This window comes from Nyctereutes procyonoides, unplaced genomic scaffold (genome assembly GCF_905146905.1).
Source record: "Nyctereutes procyonoides isolate TBG_1078 unplaced genomic scaffold, NYPRO_anot_genome, whole genome shotgun sequence".
Taxonomy (NCBI): domain Eukaryota; kingdom Metazoa; phylum Chordata; class Mammalia; order Carnivora; family Canidae; genus Nyctereutes; species Nyctereutes procyonoides.
The window spans coordinates 46,151,536-46,168,316 of NW_026575046.1; the positions used below are offsets into that span (position 1 = coordinate 46,151,536).

The 16,781-nt window shown below is 39.7% G+C and overlaps 1 protein-coding gene across 1 annotated transcript in view; it reads left to right on the top strand.

Moving 5' to 3' along the window:
- The window catches only part of DOCK2 (dedicator of cytokinesis 2), a 401,682-nt gene that overhangs the window by 165,128 nt on the left and 219,773 nt on the right, over positions 1–16,781 (top strand). The window contains exon 27 of the mRNA XM_055325894.1: positions 9,685–9,780. Coding sequence (XP_055181869.1) covers positions 9,685–9,780 — 96 coding nt within the window. The remainder of the gene's footprint in view (positions 1–9,684; positions 9,781–16,781) is intronic.

A 16,781-nucleotide genomic window follows, 5' to 3' on the forward strand; every position in this document is an offset into this window, starting at 1 on the left:
TCCTGCACGGGGCCTGCTTCTCCCTCTGCCTGTGTCTCTGCCTCTCTCGCTTTCTCTGAATGAATAAATAAATAAATCTTTAAAAAAAAATGGCAATCTTAAAGGAGCCCATTGCTGCGGGGCCATTTGGACATGTATCTCACTTGTTACACTTAGATATTGTAAACAATACAAAATTGCTAAAATACCTGTGTATGTAACACAGAAGCCTGGAAACCAAGAAGACATGCATTCAAATCCACCTCCATCAGTTATAATTCTATGACTTAGGACAAGTTACATAAACCTTTGAATTACCTCATTTGCAGCATAGGAAGAGCTGGTGTGGCAGATTGGTAAAATTATTCTGTGAATTAAATGACGTAGTGGATATAAAGCACTATTATTATAGTAAACGACATATATGAAGTGTCCAATAAATACTGAATGGTAATGATAATTAGAATGAATCTTATTTTATATCTTAAAATGGGGTAATACTTGTCCCCAGGGTTTTCCCAAGACATACTGAAATTATAAATAAAAAGCACACAGGGGGATCCCTGGGTGGCTCAGCGGTTTGGCTCCTGCCTTTGGCCCAGGGCGCGATCCTGGAGTCCCGGGATCGAGTCCCACGTCAGGCTCCCAGCATGGAGCCTGCTTCTCCCTCCTCCTTTGTCTCTGCCTCTCTCTCTCTCTCTCTATGTCTATCATAAATAAATAAATAAATAAATCTTTAAAAAAAACCACACACACAGTTCATTGCTTGGCACATAGTAAGAATTCAACAATTGTTTGTTGTGTTCTTTACTCATTTCTCCTTATACAATTGCATAGACTCCTCCCATTTTGAAGAACTAAATGCAAAAATATAGCATCTCTGAGGAACATCTTCATAAGTGGCTCCAACCAGTCCCCATTCATCAGCGCTAAGAGATTAGACCTATAGACCTTGAAGGCTTAATTTTTTTCTCTCTAGGTTACAGGGTGGAGATTCCAGGGTATTTTAATAAAAGTCCCCACAAAACAACTTACGGGATCTGAATAAAAGCAGCATTTCTCTGTAAGCACGATGGAATTTTTGTTGTCGTTGGAGGTAATGGTTTTGTGTGAGTGTGTGTGTGTGTGTGTGTGTGTGTGTGTGTCTGTTTCCCCTGGTTGCTTTAAGTAGATTTTTTACCCCTACCTTCCAGGAAATGGAAGTTAAAAGCATTTGATAAATGGAATAAAACATTTCATAGTTGAGCCTTTTATAAAGTGTTAACCCATGTTACTTTGTAGAGCTCTTTTGTCAGCTTAGTAACACTGACAACATCACTCCAGTTTGTGAGCATCAGGGTTCCATGGCAGCCCCAGCATAAGTTGGGAGGTCTGAGGGACAGGAAGGGCCCTCCTGCCTCCACACAGGCCTACCTGCAACACACTGTGGTCCCTGCTGTGCTGTGTCTCCATTCAGTCCCTGTGAGTGTGATTCCTTGGGTGTGTAGACGGACTTTCATTCTTTTCTAGTTGGGAAATAGTTCCATTTTCTTTATTATCATATACAATTATTATGAAAATTTCTAACAAGCCACACTAAGTAAAATTGTCCCTTTAACCTCACATCTCTCTTTCTTACCTCTGCTCAGGGGTACCATTATTAATGGTTAGCCATACCTTTTTTTAAGATTTTATATATTTATTTGACAGAAAGAAAGCACAAGCAGGGGGAGTAGCAGAGGGAGAGGGAGAAGGAGGCTCCCCACTGAGCAGAGAGACCCACATGGGGCTTGATCCCAGTATCCTGAGGTCACGAACCAAGCCAAAGGCAGATGTTTAAGTGACTTAGCCACCCAGGTGCCCCTTGCTGTAGGTTTCTACAGACTTTTGGGACATAGAAAAATATTTTTCAAAAACATAAATGGGCTTATGTGTGATGCTCTGTAGTCTCTTTTTAATGAGTGTATTATAGATACCTTTCCATATCAAGGCATATCTACCTTCTCCTACTCCACTGTAGGGATAAGCTGTCATTTATATGATAGCATCCCAGATTTGGGGACATTTATCTTGCTTGCTGCATTTGGATATAAAAAACAATACAATATGCTATAAACAGCTGTGCACACAAATGTTTGCCTTATTGTTAACTTTGGACAAATGTGCAGAATGATTTATCATCTACAAAGTACTGCTGGATCTATTCATTTCTGTGATCCTAAAAGATGGAGGCAGTGTCGGTTATAAGCCTGGACTCTAAAGAACCCTCACCTCTCACCACCACCATGCTTTGGAAAGAGCACCGAATTAGACAGAACTGAGCTTGGTTTCAGGTGTAGCCACTTAGGAGTAGATTAATGCCTCGGCAAGTTACTAAACCTCTCTGATCTTCAAAGTTCATCTGGGACTTCATTGGTGTTTTTAAAAAGGTAAGAGTAAGAACACCTGGGTGGCTCAGTTGGTTAAGTGCCTACTTTTAGCTCGGGTCATGATGCCAGCATCCTGGGATCAAGCCCCGCCTCAGTCTCCCTGCTCTGTGAGGAGGCTGCTTCTCCCTCTTCCTCTGTCTGCAGCTCCTCCCTGCTTGTGTGCTCACTCTCTGTCAAATAAATAAATAAAATCTTTAGGGAAAAAAAGTAAGATTATAGCTGTCAAGTCTACATGCACGGTTCCTGGTATATAATATGACCTCAAGATTGTTTGGTAATAGGCGTGTCAGATGAGAACCTGTATCTTCTTTTCCTTTTTATTATATCTTTCTGCCACCAACTCAAACTCTCCCCTTCTTGAGAAGGCTAATTTATGGTGCAGAGACACTTATAACTGAAGCCACTGCTTAAGTCCTGCCTGGGAAATGGGAGTCACCTAGCGGGTAGGAAAGGCAGAGGTAGTGGGGAATGACAAAGCCCCCTGCTGAACTTTACTGATCCCCAATTCCCACTTCTCTGTGTCCCTGGCTGCCTCTGTCACTTGCTTCACCTAATGAGGTGTTGTGCAGTTAGAATCAAGCCTTTCAGAATGGAAACTAGTTCCAACAAGAGGAAAGAAGACAGTGCTAAGCCCGGAACTCATAAGAAAATCACATTCCCTCAAGGGGCCATTGAAAGAAATGACTCTGCTGTATATGATACTGTTGCTATCTTTTGAAAGTTAGGATATTTTCTTTCTAGGTAAGTGTTTGTGGTCCCTTTGAGGTAAGAAATAAGTTTAAAAGACCTCTTACATAGAAACACAGAGAAGAGAAAAATAGTAGCCGCCATAGATTGTAATTGTTTCCCATGGTCAGAAAATGCATTATTTCTTTTTGGTTAAAAAAAAGTCTTTGGATTTAACTCTGTATTGTGAACTTGAGATCTTCATCTTAGTACTAAAAAGACTAAGAGAAAAAGCAGGTGGAGGAGCTGGGACTGTCCTTGGCATGAACATAAGGACCAAAGCTGCTTGTGTGCTGGAGTGGAGAAAATAGTTGGCTGGACACTGCTCAGGAGAACTGTTTTTTCTTTCTTGCTCTGATGACTTTACTTGTTACTGGTCACATGACTGCTTCCCTTCTCAATGCTGAAGTTTATCTTTCTATAAAGTTAGGGGTTACCTAGAACTATTTTCAAAACCAAAGACATTTGCATTACACAATCACGTTTTTTTGTTGTTGTTGTTCAACATTATCACATGAACTTGCAATACTTCGAATAAAATTGGCTCACTTATAAACATTTGAACATGCAAATTTGGTGTACATTTCCCTGTAAAGATAATACAGTAAACATAGTTACATATTTTGCTCCCTCTTGAAAACCTACTGAAATGAAAGTAAGGGGAGTTTTCTAAAGGAAGGTAGATATCATGTGAGAAAGGAATAAACCACTTGGCAGACCCAGGCAAGGTCATTCATAAGCCAGCAGTGGGGAAAGCTGGGAACTCATTCAATCTAAAGCAAAGATTACCCCCAAGTTTCAGGAAATGGTAGTACCATGTGCCCCTGGAGGTGGGATGAAGAAGAGGAGCTTTAACAAGGAGAACCAGTTGCAAGTGTGTTTAAGCAGCCTGGGGTTCCTGGGTGGCTCAGTGGTTGAGCATCTGCCCTCGGCTCAGGGCATGACTCCAGGGTCCTGGGATCTGGCTCCCTGCTCAGCAGGGAATCTGCTTTTCCCTTATCCCTTCCCCTTGCTTATGATCTCTCTCTCACACACATGCTCTCTATAAATAAATAAATAAATAAATAAATAAATAAATAAATAAATAAATAAACAAACAAACTCTTAGAAAGAAAAGCAGCAGCCTGACTCCATGTAGCAGAATTGCTAGAGGTTTATTCTATAAAGAGAAACCAGAAGGCTGGAGTAGGAAACAGCATAGTCAAAGTCAATGATGCCATGCTCAAAACAAGTTTTAAGAGTACGCATCCTGGAAGTGGAAGCCTCTAGCACCTTTGTCTAACTCAGCTCCTGGAATACTGCAGCCGGGGCTTAACCCTTTAGACAAGAGATCAGAGAATACTTATGTGGCTGTGGAATCTGAGCAGCACAAGAAGACTTGTATATATGGTATTTGAGACTCTCCAACTAGATCACTCTACGGTGAAGCTCACAAACCACAGACTGTAACTCACATGCTCAGAGTTGGTAACCAGCCTTTGAGTTACTCACCCTGATATATGAACATATCATCCACCCATTCCAGAGAACAAGGAAAAACTTGAACATAAAAGAGAGTGCAAAACAAGCAAACGGAAGAGAGAAGCAACTTGGAGGAAAAGAGACTTTGTGAGGCAAAGCAAACTTAAAAATAGAATTTTGGAAAATAAAAGAAGTGGCAATCAGGAATCTGAAAATGTAGTATAAAGAAACTTAAAGAACTAAAAACAGTTTTTGATTCTTTTTTCCCAAGTAGCTTTTTTTTTCCTTTTGGGGAATGAAAAGTTGTACTAGAGATGAGAATTTGTCATAGTTTACAAAATAAACATTGAATATTGGTCAGGCTAGAATTGTGGTATGATTGTATGGGAGAAAGAGACATGGGAAGGATGCTGGTGATTGATGGGACTAGGGGAGGAAAGAGAGTGAAGCCTTGTCTTTAATGGTGCAGAGATAACAACAGCAGAAAGAGAAAACATAGTTTATTTTTTTAAAGATTTATTTATTCATGAGAGACAGAGAGAGGCAGAGACATAGGCAGAGGGAGACGCAGGCTCCATGCAGGGAGTTCAATGTGGGACTCTATCCGGGATCCCGGGATCACGCCCTGAGCTGAAGGCAGATGCTCAACCACTGAGCCACCCAAGTGTCCCAAGAGAAAAAATAGTTTAAAAAAGGAATAAATACAAGCATATTATCGGCAACATGGTAATAAATAACAAAATAATAACTACCTTGGCTGAAAGAGGTAAAGAAGTTTCTCTGACAAGGCGAACAGGAGGGACTTCTGTTTCATTGTGGTTATTTTCTTTTGTTAGTGAACCTTAGAAGATGTTTTTAAACTTTATAGATTTGTGTTTTTTTTAACTTTATAGATTTGTAACTTTGATAAAAACGAGCAAAATTTTATATCACCATCTGTTAAGTGGTCAGTATCCCTTGTATAAATGTGGAATTCTCAAATGGTTAAAAAATATCTTCTGCAATTAGATAGTGAGCACATGTTAAAGTTTTTATTTAATACATAAGGAATGAGCTGAACAAGGAGAGAACTGGTCAAAAGGATTTAGGATTCTTGATTTTTTTGTGGGAGAAGAGATGCTTATATACAATTTTCCTTAGATATAAAACAAATTTTCTATGGATCAATAGAACTATATAGCCCCACAAAACATTATTTGCAAACCAGCAAGTAATAAAACAAAATAAAATAAACACTTTGTCATTTTTCTACAAGTTAAACTCTAATTGGACAGGACTATAACATTTCTGGTTTCTAATCAGATGTGGATGATTAATCAAAGTACATATCTGGAGAGAGCAAGAAGACCACCCCTCTTCTTTCCCAGCCAAGTTGAGGCAGTCACAAATACTCTATTAAAAAATCGTGTATCCTCATTTTGCTTCATTTCCAAGTTTTTATCTTTTTCCTAAACAATTATCATAAATATAACTTTAGACACAAAACAGTGTTATTAAGCTCTAACTAGATGTTGTTGTGTATTGTTTGCTCGAACCTGAGGACTTTTCTGTTTAAAAAAAGAGCTTTGCATGAAATAGGTGTTAAAGACATATTAGTGCCAAAGGGACATTTTTCTACTTGACATCAAAACAAGGGTTGAAAAAAATTTAAAAAGAAGACACCTTTTGCCTAATTAATTCAATGTAAGAAAATGCTGTGTCTGTGTATTATTACTTAAAATCATCTCATATGTGGCATTTCTATTATTCTGGAAACACTGTGGGAGACTGGTTGATCTGAATTGCATCCTACAAGTCCCAGGGCTGGCATAGGGCCTAAAGTAAAACATAAAGCACCCCCCTTCCCAGCTCTCCTGCTATGTTATATATTGGGCTTATGCATGAGAATTCATCTAAAGAAAGGACTCCAAGTTCCATCCAGATATCACAGACTATAATTATTTAAAAAAGAAAAATCACTACTATTTGCAGTGTGTTTAGATCGGATGGATTAATTCTTTGCCAGGCCTATAATGGGAAGACTGACTTTGTCTTTTCAATTATAAGTCACCGTTTAGTTTGAGCCCAGAAGACACTTTCCAAGAGATTCTCTCCACTTGTCTGGCACTGGAGCAATTAACAGTAGGTGATTTGTGGCTGCATTTTTACTGCTTAGCACAGGTTTATCATCTTGAAAGTTTTCCATTTGCATATATGCTATACATTTTTTGGGTGACATTTTGATATCATCCAGAGTTTAGATTATGTATTGCCTTGTACTGCATTTTCTGCTACGTGCTGAGAATCTGTAAACCCAGGCGAAATGCTGATGCAGACCCAGGGGAATATGAATTGCGGCCACCACTTATTGAGGGCTTACTATGAACCAACCCTTGGTATCAAGGGATTTACCTGCATTACTTTATTTATTCCTCAAACCAGTACTTTGAGGTTTCTATTGTTTGCCACATTTTATAAAGAAACTGAAATTCATACAAAGATGTTGTATACCCAAGGTCACCCAGCTCAAATGAGCAAAACTGAGATTCAAACTCAAGTCTGTCTGATCCAAAAAACACTCTGCTATACAACCTCTCATATTGGGAGCTTTAAGAGTGAAATGAATTGAATTTGACAGTTTTACACTTTTAAATACCAAACTTCCTGAGCCGTCTAATTGCCGCTCTTTGGACTAAGATGAAATGGCTATTTAAAAGAAGCAGGGGGCAGGAGGTCAAGAGAAAAGGGGTTATATTATCTCTGTTGGTAAAGGAAGAGATGTAATCCTGGAAAAAAAAATAACATCAAATAGAAACCATTGTATAAATTTGCAGTGGGCTTAGATTGATGAAATTGCAAATGAATTCAGAGAAGATAAGGGAGTCATGAATACATAGCAGTGAAGATTTTCTAAAAGGGAAAGAAAAGATCAGAAGTCACTGAAGGCAGTTGGAAGTTGGCTCAGTTGAAGTCAGGGTTTATCTATCTTGGTAGAGACTGACAAGGCCACAAAGCAGCGACCAGAGATCTGTGTTCCTGTTCCAGGCTGTCTGAGTCAGGAGTAAGCTCCGAAGCCAGGTTGCTGGGTCTGAATCCTTGTTCCCTAAATTTCTAGCTGGGTGACTCTGGACAAGTGACTTAACGTTTCTGGGCTTCAGTTTCCACATGGGAACAATGGAGATTATAATATTGCTCATCTTGTGAGAGGAGGTAAAGTGTTTGGCAAGGTGCCAGGTACTTAGTAAGCACTCACAAATGTTAGCATTATTGTTATTACCGTAGGCATCAGAGTCACATAATGTAAGAGGTACGAGATTTCAAGTCAGTAAAAAGGCTTGAAGAAATAGAGGAGAAGGAAGTCAGGAGAGATGCTGAGCTGCAGCTGAGAAGTGAAGGGAGATGTTCTTTCCCCTAGCCCTGAGCAGATGTGGGGAAAGGGCTGGGTGGTGGGGGTGGTGGGAGCTCACCTAATCTAGCAAGAGAATTTTACAAGAGATTGAGGTTTTGTGGGACCGAATGGAGCATGAGAACTTGTTTCTATGAAATATATGCTGTGATGGAAGTCTTACTGGTGAGCTCCAGAGGGCTGGAGAATCTGGGATTATGGCCAAAGTGTAGAAAAAGCAAGTGTGGGGCAGAGAGAGGAAGGAAGCAAACTCTGGGTTATTCATTTTTGGATGACAATAGTCACACTGGAGGGGAGGGGGGCTTTATAATAAGCTCATTTTCTTTCTTTTTCCTGCCCTCCCCTGACTGTGAGTCTATTTTCCTTTCTTTGATTACATTAAGAGACGAACTACAGTTGAGTTGAATGCAGCAAAGGTTAATGAGGTGCTTATGAATGACTATGAATAATTATCTGCTTTTTAAGCCACCATATTTCTTAAACATTTTGTTTATGTCAGGCTCTGACTGGGTCCTGGAGACACAGGCTGTTCCCAAATTCCAGCTTGCATTTCCAGAGCTTCATAGTGTGTTGTGTCACGATTCTCAGCCATCAGAATAACCTACATAAAATTCAGAAATTAGTGATGCCCAGGCTAGTTCTCAGACCCACAGAATCTCCTGCAGTGAAATTAGGCAAGTTCATTGCTCCAGAATTACATGTGTCAGTTTTAAGTCCATATCAATCTTGAAAGACTAGTGAGAAAACCTTCCATAATTTGTAGATGACAAAGTTGAGGCTCAGAGAGGTTAAGTTAAAAGTGAGAACATGCAGCTGGTAAGGGCAGACTTGGGATTCAGACTTAGAGTGGCTGATCTTAAAATCCTAAAGTCTTTCCACTTAGCCATGACCACCCTCCTAGGAGTGCATAGATGAAATTCTGTGCCTTAAGGGTAGGCTAGTTAAAGGATTTGAGAATGTAGTGAATCTGCTCTATAAATATGCCTGAAACCCTTGCCCATCATGGCAAATGCTCAAAAGGCATTGGCAAGTGCTAACCAAGATTCAGTGGCTTTGTATTTAAAGTGGGTAGCACCCTATAAATATTACAACCAGGCTCACCATGGATTTCCCCCAAGATAGATCATGTAGCTTCTACTATATAGGCTCTCCCTTGGCTATAGTTTCCATCACATAAGCCCACGCCTGAACTCCAGAAACACTGCCTTCTCTACTTGTCCCTTTAGCTCAGCGGTAATAGCGACTTCCTTCTATTGCTAATCCCTAGGTTATCTTGTTTTGTGACTCAGCTTTTTCATCACCCTTATAACCAATTTCCTGCAGCAAATTCCCTTCTTATTCAGGTTAGATTCTGACTGTTACACTTATGAAGAAACCAAGATTCAGAGAAGTAGCCAATAGCACAATAATTCTGCAGTTGTAATCTAAAACAAAAGTTTCTGATTCCAGAGTTTAAGCTCTTAATCCCTACCTTATATTTAGTAAAAGTTAGCAAAATTTAGTGAAATTCCTGGAGCCCTGTGCCAGATGGTGATGGCCGTGGGATTATGATCACAACAACTACAACGATGATGATGGTGGTACTGGTGTTGGCACTGGTGGTAGTGGTGGTAGCAGTGGTGGTAGAGGTCTTGGTGATCACCATATCTGACCATTGTTGTATGTTCTTTGGAAGAGATGTGCAGTACAATGTCTGGTTGTCATATAGACGTCTCTGTGTTACAGGCCTTCACCTACCACCATATCCAAGAAATCATGGTCCAGCTTCTTCGTACAGTGAACCGGACGGTCATCACGATGGGACGGGATCATGTTCTGATTGTGAGTAGTTCTCTTCCTCTTGTCAAACATTTCAAACTGTTCAGGGTCAAGGAATGGATTTTCTGGAATGCCAGGTCATGTCCAACACCTGGTGCCAATTGATCTTTGTTTTAGAATATGATAGATTTTTTCTCATCTGAGTTGGGATAAAATGAGAGTTAACTCAAGTTCCTGAAACAAAACAAAACTTAAGACTTGTCCACCAAGTTGAGTGTACCAGTGGGTTGGGATGTCACTGGTAAAGGCGGACGACTGAGAGAAGCTATTTGTAAGTGGGCCGGAGAGAATTCTCCACATTCACATCCACCTCTCTCAGAGTCCTGTGAGCTTCTTTTTCTAAGCAGATTCATTGTATAGTAACTCTGTTAGTTAATTCAAGTCACTGCTAAGTTTTGGGTTAGCCTTTTGCACAAATGCTATATTCTGAAGATCAGGAGATTCCTGCCTCATTAGTCTGATTATTTTCCCTCTCCAGACAGAGTCCATCTCTGACCCTTTAGCCTTTCCCCATCTTGCTTTAAACCATGGGCCAGAAACAATGTCTATAGGGGCCAGTTACCAATGTAAATGAGTATATTCATCTGTGTCCCTCCTCTGCTCAAAGTCACCAGTCATTCCCCATCTCACTTGAAATAAATCCAAACCATTGTTAAGGCCTGAAGTGCCCTCTGCCCCATTTCTCCCACACATAAAACATGATTATATTTTCTGTTCCTTCAGCTTGACCTATCTTCTCCTCAGATCTGAGGGCTTTTTTTTCTCATGTAAATCAGATCGTGGCTCAGATGTCACCTAATTAGCAAGACTTCCCTGCCCTGATTACCCTGTCTGTAATATCCAGCACCTCTCCATCCTCTTTTAATCTCTACACATAACTTGTTTGTTTCTTAATACTTATCACCACCTGAAATATGAATATATCCCTTGATTGATTGTCTTGCTCTCCTTGTAAGAATATGAGCTCCAGAATATAAGGACTTCATTAGTTTTGTTCATGTTCCTGACCCTGCAATAGTGCCCTGCATATAGTGGATACTTGATAAATATTTGTTGAATGAATGAGCGAATGAATGAATGAAGTATACCAGACAGGGACTCTAATGCTTAATGAGGACAAATGTTTCTCAGCTGTGATTGATTAATACCATTTGGAATTGGGACATACAACTTCTCAACAGAAACTGAAAATATGAAATTTCCTGATATTTAAGTGTTGGCAGCTAATAAAAAACATATTTATAAATATTCTCTGAGCCCCAAACAGCTGGATTCAGCTTTCAGGAATCCAGTTTGGGATCTCAGTGAGGTTTGGAACATTGATTGTTGATACACTACAGTCCTGCTTCATGGATACAGAACATAAGGCACTGAGTGTTATAGTTGGGCAAGGATTTGATCCCGAGAAGGAGCGGAGTGTAGCAATTTTCTTTAGGCCCGTTTGGTTCTGTTCACTCATGTCAATGCATGTTTACTGTGCATTGTATACTGTGTACATTTAAAGCAGTGGTGACATCCATAGAAGATGCCAGCAGGGTCAGGTGCTCCTGCCTTCCTGTGGCAGATAGCCATGGAAATTGGTCTTTGCCATTTGTTTCACTTCCCATCCTTCCACCTTAGAAGTATCTACATTTCTTATTCAATTACAAGCTTCCATATCTGTGGTTTCCATAACACCCCTTAGATAAGCATTTATGATTTCCCTAATCTTTATTCCTTTTCTTTGGAGCCAGACCCAAAGATGATCATCAATCCATTTGGCTTATTCTGTATACAGCAGGTCTTAACTCTCTGTCTCTCCTTTAAAACAATCATCCTTTGAAACAGTGCCTGGATCATAGGAAGCGCCAAATAACTGATGTCTGATTATTTTCCTTTCTGTCTGGTACAATGTGTCTTTAAGTCCTTTTGCATCATCGACATAGGCAAGTGAGCATAGTTTGGCCCTCATTCACTGTGGCCTGTTGTCTGAGACTGACTTTCATTCAAGGCTCTGCCCTGGTTACTCTCCTTTCCAGTACACATTCCTCACTGCTGCCCCTTTCATCTTTGCCAGGACTCTTCTCTATTCTGGAATATTCTGTGGGTCCCCACTGTCTACAAAATTAAGTCTTAAATCCATTAGCCCAACCATTCTCAGCTTCTGTGATCTGGCCACAACCACATTTCTCAGCTTTTTCATCTACTGTTTTCCATCCAAATATTCAGCCAAAGTGGATGTTTGGATATTGCCCAAACAGGCCTGGTGTTTCCTTACTCATGCCACTTTCTTTTTATTTTTAATATTTTTAAAGATTTTATTTATTTATTCATGATAGACATAGAGAGAGAGAGAGGTAGAGACACAGGCAGAGGGAGAAGCAAGCTCCACGCTGGGAGCCCGATGCGGGACTCAATCCAGGACTCCAGGATTGCGCCCTGGGCCAAAGGCAGGCGCTAAACCGCTGAGCCACCCAGGGATCCCCCCTCATGCCACTTTCTTTGTCTGGAATTCCTTAGTGTGCCACCTCAATCTGTTGGAATCCTACCTAGTCTTTAGGGTCCAGCATAAATTCACCCCTTAGGAAGCTGCTCAAATCTCACCAACCTGGTCAGGAACTCCCTACCACTTCTAAATTACACAGCTTGCTTGCTTTTCTCTTTCTTTCTTTCTTTCTTTCTTTCTTTCTTTCTTTCTTTCTTTCTTCTCTTTCTTTCTTTCTTTCTTTCTCTTTCTTTCTTCTTTCTTCATTCTCTTTCTTTTCATTCTTTTAGTTTCATTGCAGTGAAATTTACATGCTTTAAATTTTAACCCATTTAAGTATTCAGTTTGATGAGTTTTAGTAAATGTATAGTGGTGCAACCAGGACTGTAAATCAGTTGCTAACATTTCCTTCATTGCTGAAAGTTCCATTTGCAATCTGTCTGCATCCCATCCCATCTCCAACCTCTATCCCAGCCCTAAGCAATCACTCCTCTACTCCCTGTCTCTATAGATTTGCCTTTTTTGGAGCTTTCATATAAGTGAAATCATGAAATTTGATGTCTTTTGTGTCTGGCTTCTTTCCTTAGCATACTGTTTTTGAAGTTCATCCATATTTTAGGAAGTATCAGTACTTCATTCCTTTTTAATTGCTGAATGGTATTACACTGTACAACTATGTCACACTTTGTTTATCCATTCTCTAGTTGAGAGATATTTGAATTGTTTCCAACTTTTGGCTATTAGAAATAATGTTGCTCTGAATATTCACATAACAAACTTTGTGTGAGCATGTTTTAATTTCTTTTGTGTAGGTATCTAGAAATGGAATTGCTAGGACAAATGGGAAGTGTATATCTAACTTTATAAGAAACTACCAAGCTGTTTTCCATAGTGGCCATTTTATATTCCCATAAGTAATATGAAGGTTCTAGTTTATCTTCATCCTCACCAATACTTAATATTGTCAGTCTTTCGGATTTTAACAATTCTAATGGATTTATAACAATTCTAGTGGTGTCTCATTGTGGTTTTAATTTGATGACTAATAATAATGAACATCTTTCTATGTACTCTCCCTCTCTCTCCTTTTCTTTTATTTATTTATTTTTTTTGAGACATTTCTATCTATGAACTTGCCAAAGATAGGTCCTCTCTTATACCACAGAACTTTTAAGGCTTGGACCTATCTATAAAACGGGGTGAAAATAGACCTTCCTCATAAAGCTCCTATGGGAATTAAATAAAATAACACATGAAAAGCATTTGCACTTGTGTTTCTTTCTTATTCATTCACTATTGTATGAGGACTTCTTATATACTCAGCACAAAGACTCAGAAATGAGTTGACTTGAGAAAACCATGACCTCCTTCGATGGGAGGTCTCTCAAATACCTCAGACTCATTATGTCCCAAACACAACTTATCACCAGCCCTCTGGAGCCTGCTCCACACTCTCCCTTCATTTAGGACCCCAGTTTATGGTACTGACCTCCTGGAACTATAGGGGAGCTACCCTTGACTTATCGCTCTTACTCACCTGCCTGCCTTTCTAGCCTCCCACTAAATCTTGCTGTTTTCTGCACCTATGGCTTCGATCCCCAATTGCCTGACTCCCCCATTTGTCTCAGAGTCCCTGTACACTCTCAGTCATTGGGCTCATTGTACTTTGTCCATTATAGGGTTATTTTCTGTTTCTGTGGTCCAGCCTCCCTACATTCTGTGGATGCTCTTTTGGGGGCAGGGATCATGTTTTATTCTTTTATCCTCAGCTTCTGGCAATGTGCCTGGTATACTGTGGGTACCCAATAAATGTTTGTTAAGTGAATGAGTGAAATAATCCCTAGAAGTGCTGTGTTATTCCTTCATGTATTTGTATATGTCTTTCTCTCGGTTTGGAATACTTTTCCTTCTCCAAAGAATGTTTTCCTTAGGTATCAGGAACCCATATCCCAGGGAGTATAGGAGCAGTATAAGGAATTGCCTGTTCATACTTTCCCTTTTTGCTGGACTGATTCCAGGAGCTTTGCAGAGGTTCTAAGTTGCAAGCTATGTCATTAGTCTCAGTGACTCTTGAGTTTGTTGGTATAATTACTACAACAAGAGTGCTGAGTGGGGAGCACTGGAGGTGTGTAAAAAGCATACCTCACTAGGAATAGGAACATGCCTGAACTAGAAGGAATAAGCAGGTTTTTCTTAAGATGTGGCTTCATTTTCATAAAATAGTCCTTTCCAGCACTTCTTAGACTAGAAGTATCTCCTCCAAATTAAAACAAAAAAAAAGATGTTGGAAAGTAATTACTCAGAAGTCAGGAGTCCCTGTCTTAGTGCTGAAGGCCCCAATTTAATTTCAAATTGAAATTTGACAAGAAGTAGAGAGCCCCATTCCAGCCATCACTTTCAATTTTCCAGATACAGTTTTTATTGGTCAGTTTCCATTGCTTGGGAATATTAAACAACAAATATTTATGGCAAACAGCAGACAAGCCTACTACTTCTGAAATCCTGAGTGGACCTTTAGTGGACGGGGGGTAGCTGGTTGTTAGCATGTCATTATGCAAGATTAAATAGTGACTTTACTTTTTTTTATTTGTATGAATAGGAACATTATGATGAAAGGTGTTAGCTATTAAAATTACAGGAACCATAGGGCTAGGATGGATCGCTTCTTGTGCACAGCACATTGTAATTATCATTTGCTGGAAATACCATTCCTGATTTTTTCTGTAAATTGCTTGCCTAAACAATGAATTGTTGTTGGTGACAAACGAGCAAAAAGAAATTTTACAAAAGCAAAAAAACTTTTGCATGACGGCTGCACTCTCTTTGCTAGAGTCCAATTAATCAGATGTACATTTATTTACTATAGTTACCAAGGAGTTTGACTTTGAGGCTGAGAAAGGCAGCATAGTTTGGTGGAAAGGACAATTTGGATAAGAGAGAACAGGAGAATTTTTTTAATTTAAATATAATTAAATACAGTGTTATATTAGTTTCTGGTGTACAATACAGTGATTCAACAATTCCATACATTACTCAGTGCTCATCAGAGTAAGTGCACTCTCAATGCCCTTTATCTATTTCACCCAAACCCCTACCCACCTCCCCTCTGGCAACCACCAGTTTGTTCTCTAAGAGTGAACCGGAGAAATTTTCCATATGCGTCCTTCAGAGTTGGCTCTGTGACTTTATGCCAGTGTCCCTATATCCCTATAGACCTTGGTTTCTTCTGTGCAATGAACTCTATCATTTTTGAGATCTTTCTCATATATCTAAGGTTTCTGATTTGGCCAATGCCTATTCTCTTTTTCCATCTTCCAAGATCCCGAGTCAGAGACATAAACAGATTTTGCTTCATGTGCCAACTCTGGTGGGTTGGTAATAGCTGCCTGTAGTACAGCACTGAGAAAGACTCAAAGGCTACATCTTATCTCAGGGAAAGAAGTACCAATTACTGATGTCTGTCATAGGCATAAGATTAGAGAACAGTGATATATGCAAAATACTTGCAAATATTATGTATTGACTGAAATCACCGGTGTTTTTCCGGCCCAGTCCAAAAGCTCTTGTAGAAGTTTCTGCATATTTTTTGTTTTTTTTTTTAAGAAGGCTGTGTTATAAGAGCAAAAGAGTAAGGGGGACAAAAGCCCTACTTAATCTGAGAAGTTAACATTTTACCAGGTTTCTATGTGCTACTTGTCATATTTTATTCAATGTAAGATGCACCATGATTTTATGTGCCCATTAGAAAGAGAACATGCTACCAATTGAACTGTGACACAGGGGCTTATTATTGCATTGATTGTAATCTGCAGAGACGTTTAAAAAAAAGTTGGATTGGAAATCACTACCGTGTGATAGAGCACATCTTTGAGTCCTCAGAGGTAATTATCATTACATATCCCATGGTTTGGGAGAATAGGCTGACTGAACACCAGAAGGTGAAAGCATCATGGCCAAAGTCACACAGCTAGTGGCAAGATGGGACATAAACTGAGGATGCCTGACATCAAAGTGAGTGTCTGTTGCTCTGTGCCATTGGTCTTGGAGCAATGCAAGGAAAACTCTCCAGACTCATTTGTGTAGGTGAGGGGCTATCTCAGGGAACCTTCCCTGGACAGTGCATCCTGATGCTGACTGCTCTATAGAAGGCTATCCCCTGTGTCTGGCTTCCTTAGTGCTGAGGATGGACAATCTCATAGGGAGAATTAACCAGGGAACTTAAACACTGCCAGAAATTCTTGGAAGGAAAACAATCTGGTAATTTTGTTGAAATTGGGATCTAGCTTTTATTTTGGGTAATTAAAATAAGCCTCTGGGTGATATATTTTGGGCCTAATTACCCCTGTTTTCGCAGAGGAGTCTATTGAGTGATTAAATAAAGGTAAATGCAGTTGGCATCATGCCAGCTCTGGAAATTCAGAGCAGTTCGTTCAAAAAGGAAAAAAAAAAGTGGAAATCACCTTATCCTCCATTGCTTTACCTCATAATAGCACTGAAGACTCCATAAAACACCTGAGTCATCAGAGAGCCAGGCTTTCAA